The sequence below is a fragment of the Rissa tridactyla genome, chromosome 13 (genome assembly GCF_028500815.1).
Source record: "Rissa tridactyla isolate bRisTri1 chromosome 13, bRisTri1.patW.cur.20221130, whole genome shotgun sequence".
Taxonomy (NCBI): domain Eukaryota; kingdom Metazoa; phylum Chordata; class Aves; order Charadriiformes; family Laridae; genus Rissa; species Rissa tridactyla.
In genome coordinates, this window is record NC_071478.1 from 2019926 (window position 1) to 2040338 (window position 20413).

At 45.7% G+C, this 20413-nt stretch overlaps 2 protein-coding genes across 5 annotated transcripts in view; one reads left to right on the forward strand and one right to left on the reverse strand.

Annotated features, from left to right (window-relative positions):
- The window catches only part of KREMEN1 (kringle containing transmembrane protein 1), a 31245-nt gene extending 26681 nt beyond the window's left edge, over positions 1-4564 (forward strand). Inside the window, exons 9-10 of one of the 2 annotated variants that reach the window (XR_008469241.1) lie at positions 735-2391; positions 2503-4564. Coding sequence is in view for 1 of the 2 variants with exons in the window: in XM_054220035.1 (XP_054076010.1) it covers positions 735-897 (163 nt within the window). In the remaining variant the exon portion in view is untranslated. Of the gene's footprint in view, positions 1-734 lie in introns of both variants that reach the window. The other variant, XM_054220035.1, reaches the window with a different exon arrangement.
- Positions 4565-8418: 3854 nt separating this feature from the next.
- Positions 8419-20413, reverse strand: part of ZNRF3 (zinc and ring finger 3) — an 87145-nt gene continuing 75150 nt past the window's right edge. For 2 of the 3 annotated variants that reach the window (XM_054219524.1, XM_054219522.1), the window contains 6 exons: positions 19929-20060; positions 18911-19021; positions 17556-17723; positions 15443-15545; positions 12342-14087; positions 8419-11276 (listed from right to left, as the gene is read on the reverse strand). In XM_054219524.1, the coding sequence (XP_054075499.1) occupies positions 11233-11276; positions 12342-14087; positions 15443-15545; positions 17556-17723; positions 18911-19021; positions 19929-20060 (2304 nt within the window). In that variant the 3' untranslated portion in view covers positions 8419-11232. The remainder of the gene's footprint in view (positions 11277-12341; positions 14088-15442; positions 15546-17555; positions 17724-18910; positions 19022-19928; positions 20061-20413) is intronic. The other variant, XM_054219525.1, reaches the window with a different exon arrangement.

Sequence of the window (20413 nt, forward strand, 5' to 3'; positions counted from 1 at the left end):
GGTTTTCCATGCTGAGTGCTGTTATATAGCAAAGAGGAAAGTGCAATCAGACGTCTGGCATTGGTGGGAAGAGGTCAAATTATGATAATACTTTGCAGGAAAAAAAAATTAAAACCTCATCCCAGATCAGGGAACTGGGGAAAAAAGTTAGATGTGGGCTAGTTAATACTTACTTTCTTTTACTGAAATATTGAAAATGGTTCAAAGAAGAAGCACAAAAACAAAAAATCTGAATTACGGTGTGACACTTAACCAGTATCAATTTTTTTGCATATTAAAACCCACATAATTTTATTACTATATTTCTCTACACTTATACCAAGTAATTTTTGTGTCCTCTAGATGGACAGTCATTGAATGAAATGATGGGTGAGTTATCAACAAATCATGAATGTTGAATATTCTATTTACATACCACAAACAGGCTTAAATATACAAGGAAATGAATTTATATTAGTAGCAATTAGCAATAGAATACGTACAGACTTCCTAGCCTAATGTCACTGCTTTCATTAGGGTAGCAACTATTCTAGCAAGAGAACGCCCGACTTTTAATTTGGGCAAGAATTAACCAACAAACGCTCCAAAACCTACGTGACGGGGCAGCAGGTGGAAGGCGAAGGCATCACAGATGCCGGGAAGCTGCTGGCGTTACCGGCGTAGCAGTAACTCAGACATAGTGATAACAGCAGCTTCCCGAGCACCCGCACAGCGAATTCACGCTTGTTTCCTAGATCCCACCCGATACCGTCTGCAGCTGAAACAGAAGATTCCAGCGAGGTTACGACTGCGGGCGAGATCTGGAGTATATTTTACCAGCCATCCACATCCATATCCATCTTCAAGAAAAAGCTTCGAAGCCAACAAGATGATTGCAACCCGCTAGTGGGAAACTGAAGTGTCTTTTATTTTCCAAGAATCAATCTTCTTAAAATCCAGGTGACTTGGGAATAATCCTTTTTTTAGCTCCCAATCTCATACTTGTTTTCTAAAAAGCCCATTTCCAAAGGCCTCGGAGCAGCTTTGCCTATCTGCTGTTCTCTTGGGTGTACTAATGACAACAGATTTAATTGCGGCAATAGTTTTGAAATATCTGGTGCTCATCAGATCCGTAGCGCTCTTAATTACTGCCTTTAAACCAAAGCACTTAAAATACATGTAAAAACCTGTAAAATTCAAAGCGTCCTGTACCCCTGCCAAGAGTAACTGAATGAGTATCTGCAGGTTGAGGACTCCTTGTGTCCTACTTTCCTGTGTGGCTCTTTTGTGTCAGGCTGCTTCAGCCCCTTTGTTCTCGAGGCTGAGGCAGATACCGATAACGGGTTCAGCTGCCACAGCCACCAGAGCTCATTGGCCTTCAACACCTCTAAAAGGGACTAGAGAGTAAAACGGGAGTCAAAGACTTTGGGAAACTCAGCCTGGTTGCCCACTGCTCTGCTGTTTCTACAAGCAGAGAGGTACAAAACCAAAATCAAATCGAATCCAGGAGGCAAACATTCTGTGGAGTTTCAGCTGGAAATGGAGTAACGGCCACCAGGTCGCGGTCTGCACGAGCAAGGAAGACTTTTAAACGGCGGTGTCTGACCCGTCATTCGCCGATGATTATGGTGATTTTGTTCATAGTCACAGTGACCCTTTAAAAAACTACTGCGCTCCGGTCAGAGTCCCGCATTCGTTCTGGATGGGAGCTTAGGGCTTCTTAAAGGACCGTCCAAAGAAATTGTGAATTCACTGAATTTTTGAACAGGGAGGCTGACAAACACAAATTCTTACTCTGAAGTTAAAGACGTTGATCTTAGCAGCCTGAGCTCTGGACAAAGCTGCAGCCCTCTGTCAACAACTCGCCTGTGCCAGCCTGTGCATCTGAACACACACCCAATGCCTGCCTTCATGCTCGCCTGGGAGAAGTGTCTCCTTGCCTGCAAAATTAAAACAGAACTGCACTTTTAAGATACATGCCCTTAATTGTCAAAGAACTAAAACATCAGTGGGGATCTGATCCATGAAATAAGTTTCTCTTTGATTGCAACAGACAGCATCAACTATTTTTTCTCTCGGTGGTGGGAAATCTGTCCACCCACGATGCTCAGGCTTCTCGCCCCACCACCAGGAGTCACCCGGGAGTCCCTCGGCCGCAGCCAGTCCAGACCAGCAAGATATTTAGGAAAAACTGACAATACAGAAGTCAGATAAATTGCCTGGGAAAGCTTACTGAGCGAGCAGCTCCTCAAACCCAGTTAGAGGAAATTCCAAGAGATTAAAGTGCAGTAATTCAGGTTCAGACAAGAGGAATAAATACCAGTTTAACCATGTACCAGTGGTCTGTGCGTACCATAGACCTGCAGTCAGAGAGCAACTATTAAATGCATCTGCAGAAGATAACTAAGAAAAGTGAGAAAACTATCAGAGTTTAAATTCATTATAATTTTTTTTTAATATATATATATATATAAAATCATCTGTCCTTCTGTTTTTAACATATAACTCCGTCCCCTTCATCAGGTCTGTAGATTTCCTTGAAAAAACAGGGCATCTAAGAATTAAACAGTGAAATACCGTGCCTTACTTGCCACTGCAGATCTAGTCTTTCACCTGATCTGGATTCATTCCAGCTCCATTCACGTACCGCAGATGAGTGCCAGAGACAGCTGAACAATTCCACATAAACGCTTAATAGAAACGAGACTTTACCGAGTCAGCAATTATGGAATTGTTTATATCAAAAATGGAATATCATGGGAACATCTAGCACGTTCTTGCATGAGCTGCTGGAAATACAGGAAAAGCTAATTACAGCATTGCCTAAAATCAAGACAGGACGAGTTGTAAAATACGCCGGTTATCTCTTACGCGTCATCAGCTTGGACCAAAAATCATTATCTGTTTCAGACCCGGCAAAAATTTTTAAATTGCCTTTTTAGCAGTCGGGTTTTGCATCACGCTGTGAGGGAAAGGGCCCACCTCACACGTTTGTGGCAAAACACATTGGTTTGCTTCGTAAGCAGCTTCACGTGGTTCAGTAATGGAAATCCAGGAGGAGAGCGCCAGAGCGTACAGCTGGGTCCTTACGATTTACGGTCTGAGCAGAGCGCGACGGGGCCGGCTTTGCCTGCCTTATCGAACGCTCCTCAGCAGTTAAACGCATCCAGGCAGGGGGACGCGCACGGAGCAGTTTCTAGTGCTGCTGCTAAAGGGCAAACGCATCAGGAGCGGCCTGCGACCAACTCCTGCCTCCTGCAGATGGGAAAAAACGTTAACCTCTTCTTCAGTAAAGAATTTAATTTCACTATAAAATTAAAGAAAGCCCATTACAAACAACAACAAAAAAGACGGACGCAAAACCTAGAGAATTTAGAAACTGAAATTTTTGCATTGGTCCCTTAGCTCCTCAACTTTATTTAAATAATAAAATTGTATTTCCTGGGCCTTTCTTAGGGAACGGTTACCAAATTTCTGTACGAAAGACCCACGAAAGCAGCAGTTAGAGCAATGAACTGGCCACGGCAACAACGACGATGACTAAGCATGAGGTATTGGACAGTGCTCGGGTAAACACTGATAAAAGCGTCAAGGGAATTGCTGTGTTCCCCCCCAAATCTTTCAGATTGCCTGGTTCTAGATACCTCCAGTAGTAGGAAACAGAGCGACAGACAGACGAGCGTGGACAGGGTCCCTCCGACGGCGCTTTGTACTCTACAGGCCCGAGACCATGAATGGCCGTACGTCTCCGCTGGGGGTTTTTTTCAAAATGCGCGTGGTCACTCGCACTCCAGTGGTACGTGGCTAACGGCGGCGGTATCCATTGACATGGCACTTCATCATCTTCGCCACGAGGGTTTGGGGAGAGAACGAAGAAAAGTGACATGCACAACTGCTGTAACCCCAGATGGTTCCGCAGACGGAAGGGCCCCAGCGACACCAGCAGCTGAGCGCCAACAGCTGGAGGGCACCGGCGCCTCGGGACCGCGGGGTTTACAGTGCTTTCTTCGACAAATTGAAAATAACTGCAAAAGAAGAATTTGTTTGGAATTGTCTCTGAACGGCCTTCTGACCTGCGGCCCGGCAGTCCCCTCAGCAGCCCGGGCAGGCTGCCGGGGCGACACTGGCCGCAAGGTCCAACGCGACTGTGGTGACAACAGGGCCATGGCGAGGAGCTGCTCCTCACGTACTCCACACACGCATTGCAGCCCCCTCCTCGCTCTTCGTGGCGCCGTGACCGGCCCTGTGCCGGCGCAATAAAGCCATCAGGCTGAAAACGACCGGCGCTTTTTCTTCCCCGAGTTCCTTCCACCAGATCTCCTTTACCGGGCGGTCAGGAGCAGACACGGCCGAGCGGAGGATGAGTCGCAGGCACAGGACAGTGGCCAGCCCCGGCGGCGGGGCGGCAGGTCCTGACGATGGCACTGCCACCGCAGCCACCCGCCAGATGGCCACCGGCCACCACAGCCCCTCGCCTCCGGCGGCCAACAGCAGACACGGACCTCAGGTGGACGGGGGCCGGCTGGCACCCCCTCATTCAAGATCTGCCTTTAAAACCAGCTTAGTTTGTCGACTAAAGGATTTTCTATGTACTTTTGTCTTAATGTTGTTACATTGCGGGGGGGGGGGGAATAGAGACTGTTATTTAAAAATATGTGTGATATGTTATCATAGTAATATATATATTTATATATGTATAGGAAATGCGTTATTTAATACAGCATATTATGCTTGTATCTTGCTAACATTTTATAGGAAGAAAAGATGTTAGTTTACACTCTGGGAAAAATAAATTTTCTATACACTGTAACCATAGAAAAAAATCAAAGATAATTAATTGGTATCTATGATGGAAGAACACCAAGAAGAGGGTACCTCCGACGCGGTTTTGCGGCAGAACAGATGCTGACAAAACAATTTCGTTAAGGGGCACTTTCCTCCTCTGAATCTCATTTCTGGCCCGTGATTGCACTCGGCTCTTCATCGGCTCCTCGTGCCCGTACTCTCAGAACCACCTGAACATCAAACACGTCATCTGCTTTTTCAGGCAAGCATTAACATCGTCTTTTTTGGGGCTCGTTTCTGCCAGATTTTCCAGGGCGCGAGGAGGTTTATCCCATCGCGCACGCAGACAGCCCAGCGGCACGGCGGAGTCTCCGTCGCTCTACTCCGGGCTCCCCTGGGAATCGTAAGTGGGAGATGTTCACTGCTAGCGCTGGAACCGTGCTGAAGGCGCAGCCTGGGGGACTACGGGCCAAACACACCAGCAGACGCTCGGCTGCCACTGAATGAGCGTGACGAGCTGCTCCTGCTTCATCTTCGGCTCCCTAAGCCGCCTCCGGCCGCGGCCAGCGGAGCTCCTAGCGCAGGGCTTTGCCTAGAGGAAGGGTGAGCTGCGAAAACAACTCCCACAGACACTCGTCCAACAAGTTCTTAATACCTTACAGCAATGGTATTTCACAACCTTCCCATGAAACACAGTCCAGTGGTAGTTTCACCTCAATGTTATTCTAGACACTTAGGAACAACCTTATCATTCTGCTACCTTCAGATCTGGTTCAGACGGTACCATGTTTTCTGTAACAGCACAACCCCGACACACACACACACATTTCACGCAGCTCGTGCTTTCTCAGCTCTACTGAGCACCTGTGATTTGGGATGAAATTTGGCGTTTTGCATTTCAGTCTCAAGACAGCTTACGGTAAATCCAAAGGCTATCACATGAACCAAATACGGCTGAGAAGAAAACAGAATAAATCAAACTTGAAATGACTCACCCCTGAAATATGTGCTGTGTCTATACGTGGTCATCCTGCATTCAGCAAATGGCCGCAAGTAGTAATTATAAAAAAAATAAATACAGTGAATTTCTGGAGGAGGAGTTCAGTTAGTACCGGTAAAGCGTGGACAAGCGTTGAGTAAAGGAGGCTGAAACCGCTGTGGTTCAGCAGCAGAGGACAGCAGGACTGTCTGCTCTGGAGGTCAGAGAATATTTGAGCTGAAAACACTGAGAATGATCACATACGGAAAACACGTTATCGCCCTGAGAAGCAACTTCTGGGGTATCAGCGAATTGATGGGTTTGGTTTACGTGTTTTCAAACAGTTAGAAGTAACTATAACAATTCTTTCAGTGTTTTCTCTACAAACTGCAGCAACATGTAACGTTGTTTCCACTTTCTTGTAAGATTCATCTTTTCTTTCATGAATTCCTCCTTCTGACTGAAATAACGCTACGCTCTCACAGAAACCTCCAGCTACGTTGATGTCAACGTCTCAATGCCAGTGTCAGGTACCAAACCTGTCTCCAGCTTTTCATGTTGGGACTCAGACTCTCATTTTCCTTTAGAAGCGCGACTGTCGCAGGGGACTGGGCTCCCCTCGCGCAGGGGGGTCACCCCGCTCGCCTTTCTTGCCGCTCGGGTTCAGAGACGCCTCTTACGTTCCCGCTTGTTCTGGGAACTGTTGCCTTTGGGGTTTTTTTTGCTGTTTCCTAAGCAGCAGCTTCATTCCCCACGAGGGAAATGTATTCTTTATTGTGAATGAGACACTTCTCTGTGAAGCGTTGCAGTCGCAGGAGCGCGGCGCTCCCATGGCAAGGTACAGTCTCTGGTTTCAGGTGTGCTGGTTTCTCCCAGCGCAGCCGGGCCAGGCTGGCTCCATGCGCCGCCGCCACCCTTTTAAGGACACTTTTCTCTTCACCCTACACAAGCAAGAAGCAGTGTGACCGAACAGCTGCCGTAGGATTTGACAGATGCAGCCAGTATTGCTGTAGCAGAGCGAGATAGTGTTACAGAAACACCAAGTGTTCCCATCACGTACGGCCTCGTCGCCAACGCTCCGCTCCGGCTCTCCTTCTTTCACCATACGGAGGCTCCAGCAGGTTTGCGGTGCCCACAGGACTCTCATTTTGCCACAAATCTGTTCCTTAACGATTAAATCTCAACAGTGAAAAGACCCTCCCCCTGCCAACTATCAAAATATTAATTTTTGATGGAAAATGTTTACATTTAGCCATTAGAAAAAAGCCACAATAGCCCCATGCGCACACACAACTAAGCACCGCGCTCGTGTCCAGCCAACAGCCCACAACCCTCTCAAAGAGCCAGGGCAGGGGCTCGCTGATCGTTGCGTGGGACAGCAAGGACAAAGGCACGTCCTCTTCTCAAAAGCACAATCCGCTCACAGTTCTCTTCAGAACAAGAAACGAGGAAACAAACCACCAGGCAGCAGCAGCAAACTGCGGGGGCGGCGGGAGGGAAGAGGAGGAAGGAGACTCAGATGTGACCATCAGCCCAGGCCTACCCGCCAAACGCACATGGCAAGCTTTAACAACAATTGTTTCATGAACTAATTTGCAAATAAAATGCAGATCTATAATCGCTGGCAATTGCCAAGATTCTGTTCACCAAGCAAAAACAGGGCACGTACTTCGCGAAGCACTTGCTGGTGCCGCTCGGCTCCCTCCTGCTGCCGCTCTCCCACTGTCCCGCCTGGCTCCTCACACCGAGCCGCCTGTCGTCCCACCGTGACTGTCCCACCGCGCCCCGGGAGGACAAGAGCGCGGCCTCCTGCTAGGGAGAGTCCGTGCGGAATGCCGCTCCTCAGGGCAGCGCTCTGTCGTCCCAAACACGGACCTTTGACGTACAAAACCAGGGGGCTGGAGAGAACGAAGGCTCCTTTCTTGGCTGAATTCTGAGGTGACTGAATTACAGGGCACTTGACCATGGATGGGAGGGGGGAAGGTCAGGGGATTGCCAGGGGAAAATCCTTGGGAGAAGGAAGACACTGGAGGAGGAGACGACAAAGGATTTGTGTGCGCGTGTTATCACTAGATGGGAAATCAACACTGGACGGAGGCAAACTGTTCACAGTAACACACACACACCTGTGACACACACACACACACACACACCTGTCACACACACACACACACACCTGTCACACATACACACACACACCTCCGCGCCCTCGCCTGCTCCAGTGCAGATGCCGTCGGTGACTCCGTGCCCTCTGCCGACCAGGGCGCGCAGCACCGCAGCCATTCTCGCTGCAGCGGATCCTGGGATCTCCGCATCCCGGGAAGGGCTCGGGGCCAGCCTGGCCGCTCAAGCTCTGGTTTACCCACCTGCGTTGTGCCGGCTCGGGTCTCTTTTCAGAGAGTTTTATTTCAGGGGAATTAATTATTTTTACCTGAAATTAAAGCAGAATTACGTTGCCCCCAGGCAGGTTCCAAGCCGAAACGCGGATCCTTGCAGCAGCTGTGTCGCTCCTCGCCTGCCTGGAGGCTCCAGGGGCTCCTGTTTATTGCAGTTCATCTCAGCATATTTAGGACTATATTTTGAGGAGTACGGCTATCCATGTCCTTTCCCCCAAAACAAGAAGGACAACTTCCACGTGTATATGCAATAAAACTGTATTTTTGTGTGGTTTTGCCTTTTTTTTTTTTTTTTTTTTTAATACAGACATTTGTACACTTTCTTACAAAACTGCAGGTAACTACAACTTTTCTTAAATCATTTTTGGTCGGCAAGTACTGTAAAATCTTTGTGTGCAATTATCATGTATTTACAGGGCCTCATGTTAGTGATTTTCAATGATTATTACAATAATGTCAACACACTCTCAACATAAGACATGGCTTAAGATAAATATATTAGTAAATAAATATTCTGAGAACATATTTCCATAAATGAAATGTGCTGCTATACATATACAGAATATATACAAGATGTTTTCTAGCTTTTAAAACATTTTAAAAAATGGTAATGAAGGAGAAAGAGCCCTTTGACCATATTACAAATCTTTACAGCAAATTTTATACAAAACAATTTTAAGTGCTATAAGATAATTTTAATTAAAAACATTTTAAATAGTGCCTCGTGAGCCAAACACAACGACAACTGTTCGTGTAAGTAGTAGAAAGGCATTTTGTTATAAAAACCCATCTCTGGCGGCCTGTACGTCTGCAGGGACACACGGGCGGCAGGGAATGAACTGAGTGTTGGGTGTCAAAGCACAGACAGAACCCCGGCGCAGGGCACCTGTGCTAAGGCCTGCGGAGACGCTTGCGCTGGCCGAGGTTTGCACACGTGAAGGAGACCAGCACACCCAGGAACACCATGAGCCAGAATATTCGGATTTCTTTTTTATAACCACATTTCCCCACAACACGCTGCGTAGTTGGAGAGTACAACGCGCCTTCGGGGGCCTTAGCCAGTGCCTCGCACGCCACCGAGCAGAAACGCGCACGGCCGCGTCCCACAGCTTCTACAACCCAGTTCTTTTAAGCGGAGGAAGGAGAAAGGTAAGACTTAAAAAAACCAACCACACAAAAACCCCAAACCTTTAGAGTTTACTCTCCCAACACATACCACTTACTTCAGTTATTCAGAGAACGAATAAGTTTTCAATAAGCTTTATACACAGATAATGTGTTTACTGGTATTTTTCTTTCAGTCTTATACCCAGATAGTGCCTTGTATTAATTCTCTGAACAGCTGGATTTTGGTGTTTGTTCATGTAAAGATTTAATGTGAATTCCTTTAAATAGAATTATTTTTTCCTAACTTATTGAGCACAGAAAGTAAAAGTAAACAGGTGAGTGTATTTGTTATTTCTTAGATGTTTGCTCCTTTTACAATATTTAATTTGGGACTATAAAGCAAACACATTAACTTTGCTGGTTCTCACGACGAGCCCAGTGCTGTCACGGACATTACTTTGGCAGGAAACGTAACATGAAGCGTGCATCTCTCTCTCACGTCTTTTAAGTATCTCCAAAGTGTACCCAACTTCGGATGAATCTTTTCAGAAGACTGGCACTGCGGGCATTAAATAATTACTTTCCCTTTAGGAGAATTCCTGCTGTGAATACACCAGGCAGGATGACACTGTGTCCTCAGGCACATGCAGCATGACAGGCAATTTAACCCATGCTATGGTAGCCTCTTACTCAGAAGCCGCTGTTTCCACAGGAAACAATTGCTATCAGAAGTGACGACATGTATTATCTCATGATAACAAACATCCCCACTAGTACAAGAACAAGAACAAAAGTATGTGCCCAGGCTAACGGGGTACAGAAAGCACTCTGTACACAAGACAAAAATGAAGCACAACTGGCTGGGCCCAAGAAACCTTTAAAAGAGATCGATCTAAGGAAGCTACATCAACCACAGCAAAGAAAACAATGATTAAACCAAGTCCCTCTCTTTCCCACAAGCACAAAAGGTGACAAGCGCTGCTTCCCTCAGGCACGCCTGCAGTCCGTAAGGAAACAAGACACCTTCTGACCAGTTTCCAAAACCAGCCAGCCAAGCTGCAAGCACCCTGCAAGCTCTGCTTTCCTGCATACGCCAGCATTCCTCACAGCCCGAACAGGGGCTACAGGTGCCTGAAAACCTTCCTGTGGAAGGCAAGGTTTGTTACCTACAAAGGTATTACCCTTTCGAAGCACTTTCTTCTAGCATCTCCTTGAGGGAGGGGTGACCAGCGTTCTTCACCGGTCAGAAGATACAATGAGGTCCACGGTTTGGCAGGAAGTGGGGAGGAGAACATTCTGAGCTACCAGTTTTCCCATCCCCACTCTGTTAAAACTAATCACGATGGCAGGAGACCCTTCCTGGCCAAATCATCAGAGCAGCACGACAGGGGGAGGAGGGGACAGGAGAAAGGAGACAGTCCAATGCTTCACCTCCCTCAGAATCGCTCATATAGCTTGCTGGCTACTAGGATTTGCTACTAGGGCTAGTCGGTATCTGAGCACCCGTTCAGCAGCTGTATCCCTCTGGACTACTATATTTCAAGGTGCTATCTGGTTTCTAAGGCAGGTGTAGCCCTGAGCTTATTGAAGGCTGGACTCCTTTAAGTAGGAGATAACAGCATCTACACATAGCCTGGCTTATTTAACACACCGTGTTACCTCTCAGCGAGAGCTGACACGGTCACTTCTAAAAAGAAAATATAAATAACACTTTGTCATTAATATAGAAATGGCACTAGAGCTCAGAAATGCTCCACACCATGTCCCACATGGGCTTTGCACACAAATGGAGGCCTGAAGGCTTCAGGCAAGAGGGAGAAAGGAGACAATCAAGCTGATGTGGACACAGAGGAAGAGGAAGTGGGGGAGGGACTTCTCCACATTACCACTTTTGTGTGTTTGTCAAAGCTTAAAAAAAATTAAGTCCATGAGAATTTGGAGTCTCTGATAAGCTCCGCTTCTCCATCCGGGATCATCTGGACAGGTCTAGTCACCGATTTGGCTTCTCTCCAAGGGATGAGATCCAGCACCTGAAGGATAAAGAAAACTAAGGAACATTGCATCTAGAATATTGATTGCTTCCAGTTTTGAGGCCCCCAGAACAAGACATTGACTGACTGGAGTGAGTTCAGCGGAGAGCCAAGATGCTCAGAGGGCTGGAGCACTCGCCCCGTGAGAAGAGGCTGAGGGACTGGGGCTTGTTCAGCCTGCAGAAGACACGGCTTCAGGGGTTCCCCAGCAGCTTCGCAACACCTACATGGAAGTTGTCACAACAATGGAGCCAGTGTCTCCACAGTGATGCCTTGTGGACAAGACGTAAGGAGCTTAAGTTGAACCAGGAGATGTTCAGACTGGAAATAAGGAAAATCTTTTCCCCATGCTGGCAGTCAGGCAGGGAAACCAGGGCTCCCAGAGTGGGAAGGCACTCTGCGTCCCTGGACATTGCCACCGCCTGACTGCAGAAACTTGGTCTAAGCTGACAAACTGAATAGCTTGGTCTAATCTCAGAGCTGAGGCTGGACCAGATGATGGCCTGAGGTCCCTTCCACCTCGGGTACCCTATGATTCTACAAACACCCTTAAAAACAGCGCTGGCAAGGCAGGTAAGGAATACCGCCTTCATTCTGCAAGTGGTCCTTTTTCCCCCCTTGTGTATGTCCACAGCAGGGACTTTCCCACATATTCTTCTACAGTAATTCCAAGGTTTTCACTCATTCTTCTTTTGTCCTTCAGCTGGTCTGTCCCCTCCCGGCACTCTGGCCTTGCCTACTTAGGCAGCTCGCCCACCGCAGTCCCTGGCTGTGGGAGCTCTAACAGGGGCGTGGTACTAGAAGTTGCTTTTTCTCCTCCCCACAAATGATAGGAACGAAAGCTCTCACAGGGCTGGATGGTAAACTACCATTTTCTATTCCCCTATGATCAAATCAGCATAGGTAACAAGAGAATAACACTTCTGGGTGAAGGATTAGTCAATAACCTGCTCTTACGCAAAGGATGGCAGTAACCTTTACGGCTGCAGGTACTCAGGAAGCTGGCAGCATTTCATATGCTAGGACAGAAAGGTAGCGAGTAACCAAAAAAAGTCCACATATTACCTGTGGCCTTTGTGGTCGTCACCAGCTTCTGGGAGTTCAGAGTGGGACTGGGAAAGAGCATTCTGGCTTCCTCCTCCTGAGAGTAGTTCTGCCGCAGGAATGATGTTGCCTCGTAGCACACTTCCCTCTCGTCCTGTACCTCTCCCATACCTTGGCAGTGCAGGTAAGGATCCAGCTCAGGTGTTCCATCCCAGGAACTACAGCCTCCTGTGTGGGTCCCTTGGCACTCTGTAGGTAGGATCAGCTCACAGTCTCTGTCTTCAGGAATTATGGGAATGCGTTGACCCAGATCACATACACCCTTACAGCAGCTTGGCAAGGTGTCATCAGGAAGCGTGTACTGCACATTCACTGCATAGTCTTCTGTATAGCAGCCACCACCTCCACTGCCACTGTTACTACTACAGGCTACCTGCTTCTCTTCATAGAAGCAGCAGGGCAACCCCTCGTATTTTACCCCATCTGTCCTATGCAAGTGGTCTGAGTTAATACTGTACAAGCCCGGGGTGTTCCCTGACTGTGGTTCTATTCCTGGGCCACACGTCCCCCACAGCGGAGAGCTAAGGAAGAGTGCACTACAGTCAGCGGTCCCATTGCTGGGCTCCAGGGCAGAGTGCTGGAGCTCAAAGCAGCACGCGCATGCTTGCTCCATAAGCGGCCCTGCTATCTCTGGATTCTTCCAGTTCCTTTTAACATCCAAGGCAGCACCAGGAGTGGCCTCATGTCCTCCCTCTGAGGTAGTGCCATTTGGATCCCTGTGCTCTAGTGAGGAATTACTGCTATAGTTCATATCCATGCTGCAATTAGACAGTTGGTCCCCTGAGGAAGAAGCTGGCACAGGCCGGCAGTCAGCACCCACCAGACTGTGACCATGAGCTGGAAGCTCGTCTTGGTGGGGGCCCTCCAAGAGAACAATTGCACTCCTGTTTGCACCACCAACCTCACCCACTCGGCAAGGGCTCTTACTGCGGTAAACGTATGGGTCATAGTCACTGCTCAAAGAGCTGCGAAAGGTGGAGCAGCTCCCATAAACCCCTTGGTTGCTGACCTCAGTGCAGTCAACCATGGAATCGCTCGAGGAGCAGTGGCACTGACCAGAACTGCTGCTGCTGCTGTCACTCCCAGGGCAGTCAGCCAAATATCCACTGCACACTGAACGATGACCGTGATAGCAGCTAAAGCTGGAGGTACTGCCACTCTCCAAGCGGGATGAGGGCACTACGTGTACCACAGGAGGGAAAAGCATGCTGCTACCAGGCTGAAAGGCACGGGAAGGACCCTTTGAGGAAATGCCAGCTGGAGGCTGTCCATCTTGCTCAGGGTAACTAAGGCCTTGGAAGTAGTAGTGCTGATACATGGTCTCGTATTGGGAAAAGCACGCTGCTTTGGAGAAGTTGCGTCCACCGAACTTGGGTCTTCGGAAGTTGTGAGCTGGAGAGTAAGCCCTATGTTCCAGGCTACAGTGATGTGTGTTTAAAGCATGGTCCAAATGAATAGGCTGATAACTTCGGATATAGGCTGGGGACTGGGCTTGGTAGAGGCTCTGTTCACCACGTCGCTCAACTGTAAGGACTGTGATAGGGTTTCCATGAGGGTCCATGCTTGTCCGAGTGGGATATGCTGTTATCTGGTTTGCTCTGTGCACTCGGCCTGGGTAATGGACAGGCAGAATCACCCTCTGCTGCCGGCTGCGTGCTGGGTTGATGGATTCCAGACAGACTGGGCCTGCGTTCCCCTTCTTCTGTTCTGAATAAGAGAAACAAGAGTGGAGAAGTAGAAGCAGGAAGGAATGAAAAAGGAATACACTTTATGCAAGAAAGAAGGATATTTTGTTCTGAATTTAGTTACATTACACACACGTTGTGGTTTAACCCAGAGGGCAGCTACACACCACACAGCCATTCCCTCACTGACTCCCCCGGTGGGATGAGCGGAGAGAATCGGAAGAAGAAGGTAAAACTCGTGGGCTGAGATAAAGACAGTTTAATAGGACAGAAAAGGGAGGGATAATAATAGTGACAGAAGAATATATAAAACAAGTGATGCATAACGCGCTTGCTCACCACCCACTGACCAATGTCCAGTCAGTCCCCGAGCAGCAGCCACTGCCCCCTAGTCAACTCCCCCCAGGCTTTGTTTGCCGTGACATTATATGGTATGGAATGTCCCTTTGGCCAGCTGGGGACAGCTGTCCTGGCTGTGTCCCCCCAGCTTCTTGTGCACCCCCCACCCATCGCTGGCAGGGCACCACGAGAAGCTGAAAAGTCCTTGACTTAGTGTAAGCCCCACTCAGCAACAACTACAACATCAGTGTGTTATCAACATTATTCTCATCCGAAATCCAAAATGCAGCACTATACCAGCTACTAGGAAGAAAATTAACTCTCTCCCTGCCAAAACCAGGACAGCATACAACATGGTTTTAAAAAAGAAGCACCAACTTTTTACATAGAAGGAAAAAATAATGTAACAAATAAAATAAGTCAAGAGCATCTGCCTGGAAGCCTTTGAAACACTCGATTGTATTTGCTTAAAAATGAAAAGAAGATATTTCAGATACTGTTCTCATATACACAAAACCTTCTGCTTACACAGCATTCCTGGTCTTGCAGGTCAACAGCGAGGCTGGCAGTCATTGCTTGAGTTTTCACTTTATACATTATGTTACATAAATACATAGTTAATTGAAAACTTTTTCGAGACAGAGGAAAAGGAAGGGGGAGAGGGCAAGTAAGGGAAACCACATTCCAAGTTACACCACCACAGAAAACCAGAAAACAATACATTGTCTTTTCTTTATAATTGCCAAGAGAAAACATACCCATCTATTCCATCTATTTGTCCTCCTTGGATCCAGAAGCTGACCAGCGCTGCCCTCTGCTGGGCATCGCACCCGGAACGAGGGAAAACTAGAAATCTGACCTGTTACTCCAGGGCACGCAGTCATTTTCCAAGAACTTAGTCCTAACTGCTATTTCTAGGGTTGCGTTAGAATAAAGACTATGGGCTCTATGGAGATTTACGAATCGGCACTATTTCTGTTTCATCTTGTAAGCTGTTAAGTCCGAAACAGATGACACAAGAGATACTGCAGCACTTACCTATGATATTATGGCGGCAGTGAGGGCAGGTATGATGCTGCAGTAGCCAAGGATCCACACATTTCTTGTGAAATCGGTGAGTGCAGGGAATGACACGCAGTTCCTACAGGAACAGATGAAGGAACGTGAAAAAGCACTCCTTCCCAACCAGTGAATTTTTCACAGCTTATTCCTAGTTTTTTCAGCCTACTATGTAGATCAATTCTTAGTTTCGAAACAATAAGGCAAAAATGCCATCTGTTCCAACACAGCCAAAAGCACAACAGCTAGTGATCAGCTGTCACTAAAAGACCAGTCTGCAGACGTTAGAACTCCATGCAGATATACCACAAGTCTTTAGGACACCCTTTGCTTTGTGTCCCCATGACTGAACACCTTGAAGGAGCCCATCATGAAAGTTTTCCTTAATGTATTAAATGAGCATTTAAAAAAAAAAAAAAAAAATCAACAGAGTACATTTAATGATGCATCTTGCTTACAACTACTAGCCATAGAAAACACTAAGGGAAAAGCAAAACCAACACAGTATATATGGTGGTATTTTTTCTCTTGAGCAGCACTCTCATCCTCAGCTATTATCTGTTTACAGGATTTCCTGAGCCTGCTCCATATATACCAGTTCAGAAAGCTGCAACAGATCTTTCTTCCAAGTACTGCTCAAGTCTCCCCACGAGCTCAGGTTTTGAATTTATAGCATGCTTTGGCAAGAAGTCCACAAGGCTACTACCTGCTGGTGGAGAAACACCACATTTTGATTCAGATTGAGTCCTAGAAGATTCATTTAATTGCACCCAATCTTGTATTGGGAAAAAAAAAAAATAACATCTGATTCCTGTTCATGCTCTCCATTCATGATTTTGTACTCCCTCCGCCCCCAAGTAATCTAGGTCTAAACAGTCCTAGCCCACTCAGTTTTGTTTTTTTTTTTTAATGGAAACCAAATCTTTGATCACTTTGTGACTGCCCTTTTCTGAAGCACCTCCATTTCCAACATACCTTTTGTGAAATAAGATCAGAAGTGCACACAGTACTCAACATGAGAGTGTGACTGAACTTACACAGTGGTGTAATTGTTTTCTGTTCAGTTCTCTAGACTTCCCCTTCTCGCTTCTAATATCCGATTTGCCTTTTTGACTGCCACAAAGCACCGACCTGTTTTCACAACGCTATCTGAAACAGCTTCAAGACCTTGCTCCTGAACAGTAATGCTCACCTCACAACTAATACACATGAAGCTCTTCCCTATATATATATCACTTCCTGCTGAAGTTCATGCATGAATTTCCTGTCCGGTTAGTTTTGTACAGCCCATCTCAAGTTCTTGTTTGCCTTCATCCTTGCTACTCTGAACAATTTTGCATCAGCTAACTTCATTAACTTTCTGTTTGTAGCTTGTAGCACTCAAATACCGAAGCTGCTATTTTCTACTGTCTTAAAAATGATGAATCTTTTATGATTAATTTCCAAATAAAATGTCCTCAGATAATTTTTTTAATGGAACTTTAAAGCTGTGATTATTGACTGCCTCTGTTCTAAGGAGCCTATTTTCTAATTCATCCTTTTATTGCTTCCTCCAGGCAGAACTGTGTCACAGAAGACAAGCACTGACATCAATGCAGCAATGGTAACCGAGGAGTCAAAAAATGGTTCCTGAACCTTTTGGCATCTCCTCTGATTTTCCAGCAATGCTGTGTACCTGACATTTTAAAGACAAAGTGTCATCAAAGCCTGAGAATCAAAACACGAAATGTATCCCTTATGTGCCACAAAGCTTACATTCATCATCACCTCAGCACACAATTTGTTAAAAATATCCAGAGAACTAAACGCTGAGCTAACCCTGACTTCTTTTACAAGTTCTTCCTCAGAAAAGCAACCTGATGGAGGTAGGAACTCGCAGAATGAGATCCCTCACCTCTCACTTTGTAGTACGGGGAAAAGCCCTTGAGATTTCGTTGGGAGGTGCAGAATGCCGCTGAGGTTGAGTTGGCTACTCAATGCAATCAGCCTGGCATATGGCACAGCTTCCGTACACAATGCCAGCCACGTATCACAGTGCTACATAAACCAGCTACATTCTCGGCCCATGCTGAAGAAACCATTTAGCTTTTACCTCCCCATCAATGTACTTCTCCAAGCAGATGGCACAGTCAGAGGTGGAGCTGCTACTGAGTGTGTCCAGTGCTCCACAGCTACCTTCCCGGTGGCCCTTACTTTTGGACTTAAACTTCCTGGTGTCCATTTTTTCCAGAGCTTGCACTGCAAGCCTGTTCATGGAATTCTACAACAGAAGAAAGGAAAAAAAAAAGCAATGCTGCTGCAATAAGGGACTATAGTGTAGTAGCAGAGAAACACCACCATATCAAATTAACTTTTCTTACCAAATCACGTCAGGCCCAGATTAACATACAATTTCATAAATTAGGCAGAGAGAGGGCTAATAAAAATTTAGATCAGAAGCCTCATGAAAAGAACGTATGCCACGTGCAGTAGTGAGAATGACAAGCTACTTTGACTTGAGGAAGGGTGAAGGTGCTGACAGTTGGGATACACTGCAACTGCTCAATCAATAGGCAGCAACTATTCAAGGCAACATATAAGACCTGGTCAGGAACGTTTCTGAACTGTCAATATTGACTGTAATGCCCCATCATGCTGTTACCACCGTATCAGCAGAAGCAATACTTCAGAGAGGGATTAAAATGCAATGTTACTAAGTTAGCTGTATCATTTCCCCTTCCCCCCAAATTTAATAGTTGAAGTTTAAGACGACAGTGGGTTGTTTTCATTTTCCTGTAGAATTTATCCTCCTCCTTTTTAACACCATTTTTTAACACTGCTGCTGGCCCATAACATCATTGGATTCCTACTCAGTATGTCCAAAGCAAGAGTCCCAAACACCTACAGTGCTTTGCATTCCTTTTATGTGTAAACTTGACAGTTTACAACTACAAAGTTCAGAGTCCATTAGCTTCCATTTCCTTTCCCTTTCATGTCTGCTAGGACAAACTCAAAGTACGTCATCCAGAATTTCTCCTAACCAAACTTTTTACCTTGCAAACCTCTCCTATTAAGAATCAATAGACGTTATTCTATTGAAAAGAGCTGCAATTTATTTTCAATCTTGATATTCTCTCCACAATACAGCAACAACAGCTTGGACTTCTTTAGAAGTACACCAGCGTTACTGATAATCAACATGTGCCTTCCCGACAATTAAATGGACTGCTTCTGTACTCTCTTCATTTCAGGATTTAACGGAATGAACATCACGTACGTCAACATAGATCTCCTTTAAAGACATTTACAAATTTTTCCAAAGGCCTACATTCATGGATAAAACCCTTTCCAGAAAGATGGCTATTCTAAGTCAGTGTCTGGCAGTTCCAGAAGTGGCAAGCAAGTTCTAGGACAAAGTAAAAAAAGCTGACATTCAGCATTGAGTGAATATTCCATTACTGCTCTTACCTGACTACGTCGCTGTTTCAGTTTGATCTTGACAAGAAGAATGAGGCAAACAAGAGACACAACCACAAAGAAGGCCAGGAAAATTCCCATATCGAAGTACTCGGTGGGTTGCTTAAAAATTAAAACAAAAATATTATTTTTCCTTTCTTTAGATCATACTCAAATCTATTTCTCCTTTCTGTTCTCTGCTTTCTCAGTGGTCATTGTCAAATGTACACAGTCACAACAGCAAAAGTCAAAGCACACACCGTTTTGTTCATTAACTAGGATTCTTTGAGACGGAACATGGGCTTCATATGCCACTGCAAGTGGATGAAACACAACAAATGCCAGTCAGATTTACAGTGTCTCTGAACTGAGTGAATCACACTAACACAAATTTTCATGATTTATCGGTTTGCTTGTATACTTAGGTGAGTGAAAATCAACATATGAATTTTCAGTGATTTGCCCATTTCTCAAACACACTTCTTAATAGATTTACATAAAAATGCAACAAAACCAAAGTGGTAACTGGGACATGGATGACCTCTAGCTTTGTTCTTCTTCTGTAATCTACACGTAGACAGCGTTCCAAAAAAACCTCTCAAAAAACTATTTTATATTACAATTACAAATACCAGCTATCAAATAATTAACCCATGTTTAAAATACCACACAGAATTATTAGTTAACATAGGGCAGACTACCTTACAAATCCAAACTACCAGGAGTGTGCAATAATTAAGTTATTTAATTAAGACAAAGGAAAACTTCCATTACATAAATTTTTTAACCATTCATACATTCAAAAGAATCCTTAGGAAAGACAGCGGATGCCACATTGTGGATTCCATACTTACATCAAGCGTAGCTGCCTGTCCACAGTGCAGTTGCTAAATTTATTTATGTCAACAGAATTTCACATGTATTAATGCTCATGGGGAGCATCAAAACACCTTCACGCCCAGTGCAGTCAGCAAGCACTGCATGAAGTAAAAGCAGTGTAATACCTAGATAAGGTTTCTTAAAGTCTCACCCGTGGGGGGCGATGCTGAATCCTTGCTCGTGCCACTTTCTGCTTGTTAACTATGTTCATTAGCTTGACAGCATCAGCGCCTTTCACGTACACCACTGGTCTCTTCAGAGGGTCCTCTGAGCCCTGGTTCAGCTAGAACAAAAAAAATAATCTACTCAAAAGGCACGTTTCAGGAAAACTACCTCTCTGTTGGACAATGGAGAGTAGAGTAAAGGAATATGAATGTGGAATTGATTCAAGCACCGATTGTTCTCTTCTAGCCTAGACCTTCACTTAAGTATTCCCCAGAGTCAAATGTGAATTAAGCTTTTGACTTAAGTTGCTCTTTTTTTTCACTGAACAAAACTAAGATTAAGGATAAGCTAATGTTATTTCTGAACAGCAGCTTTAACTTAACCTCATGTGCCAATGCATATATTAATACTGTAATAAGTTAAACCTCATAATGAATAAGAATAAAAATCTGCACATTCTATAAAAATTGG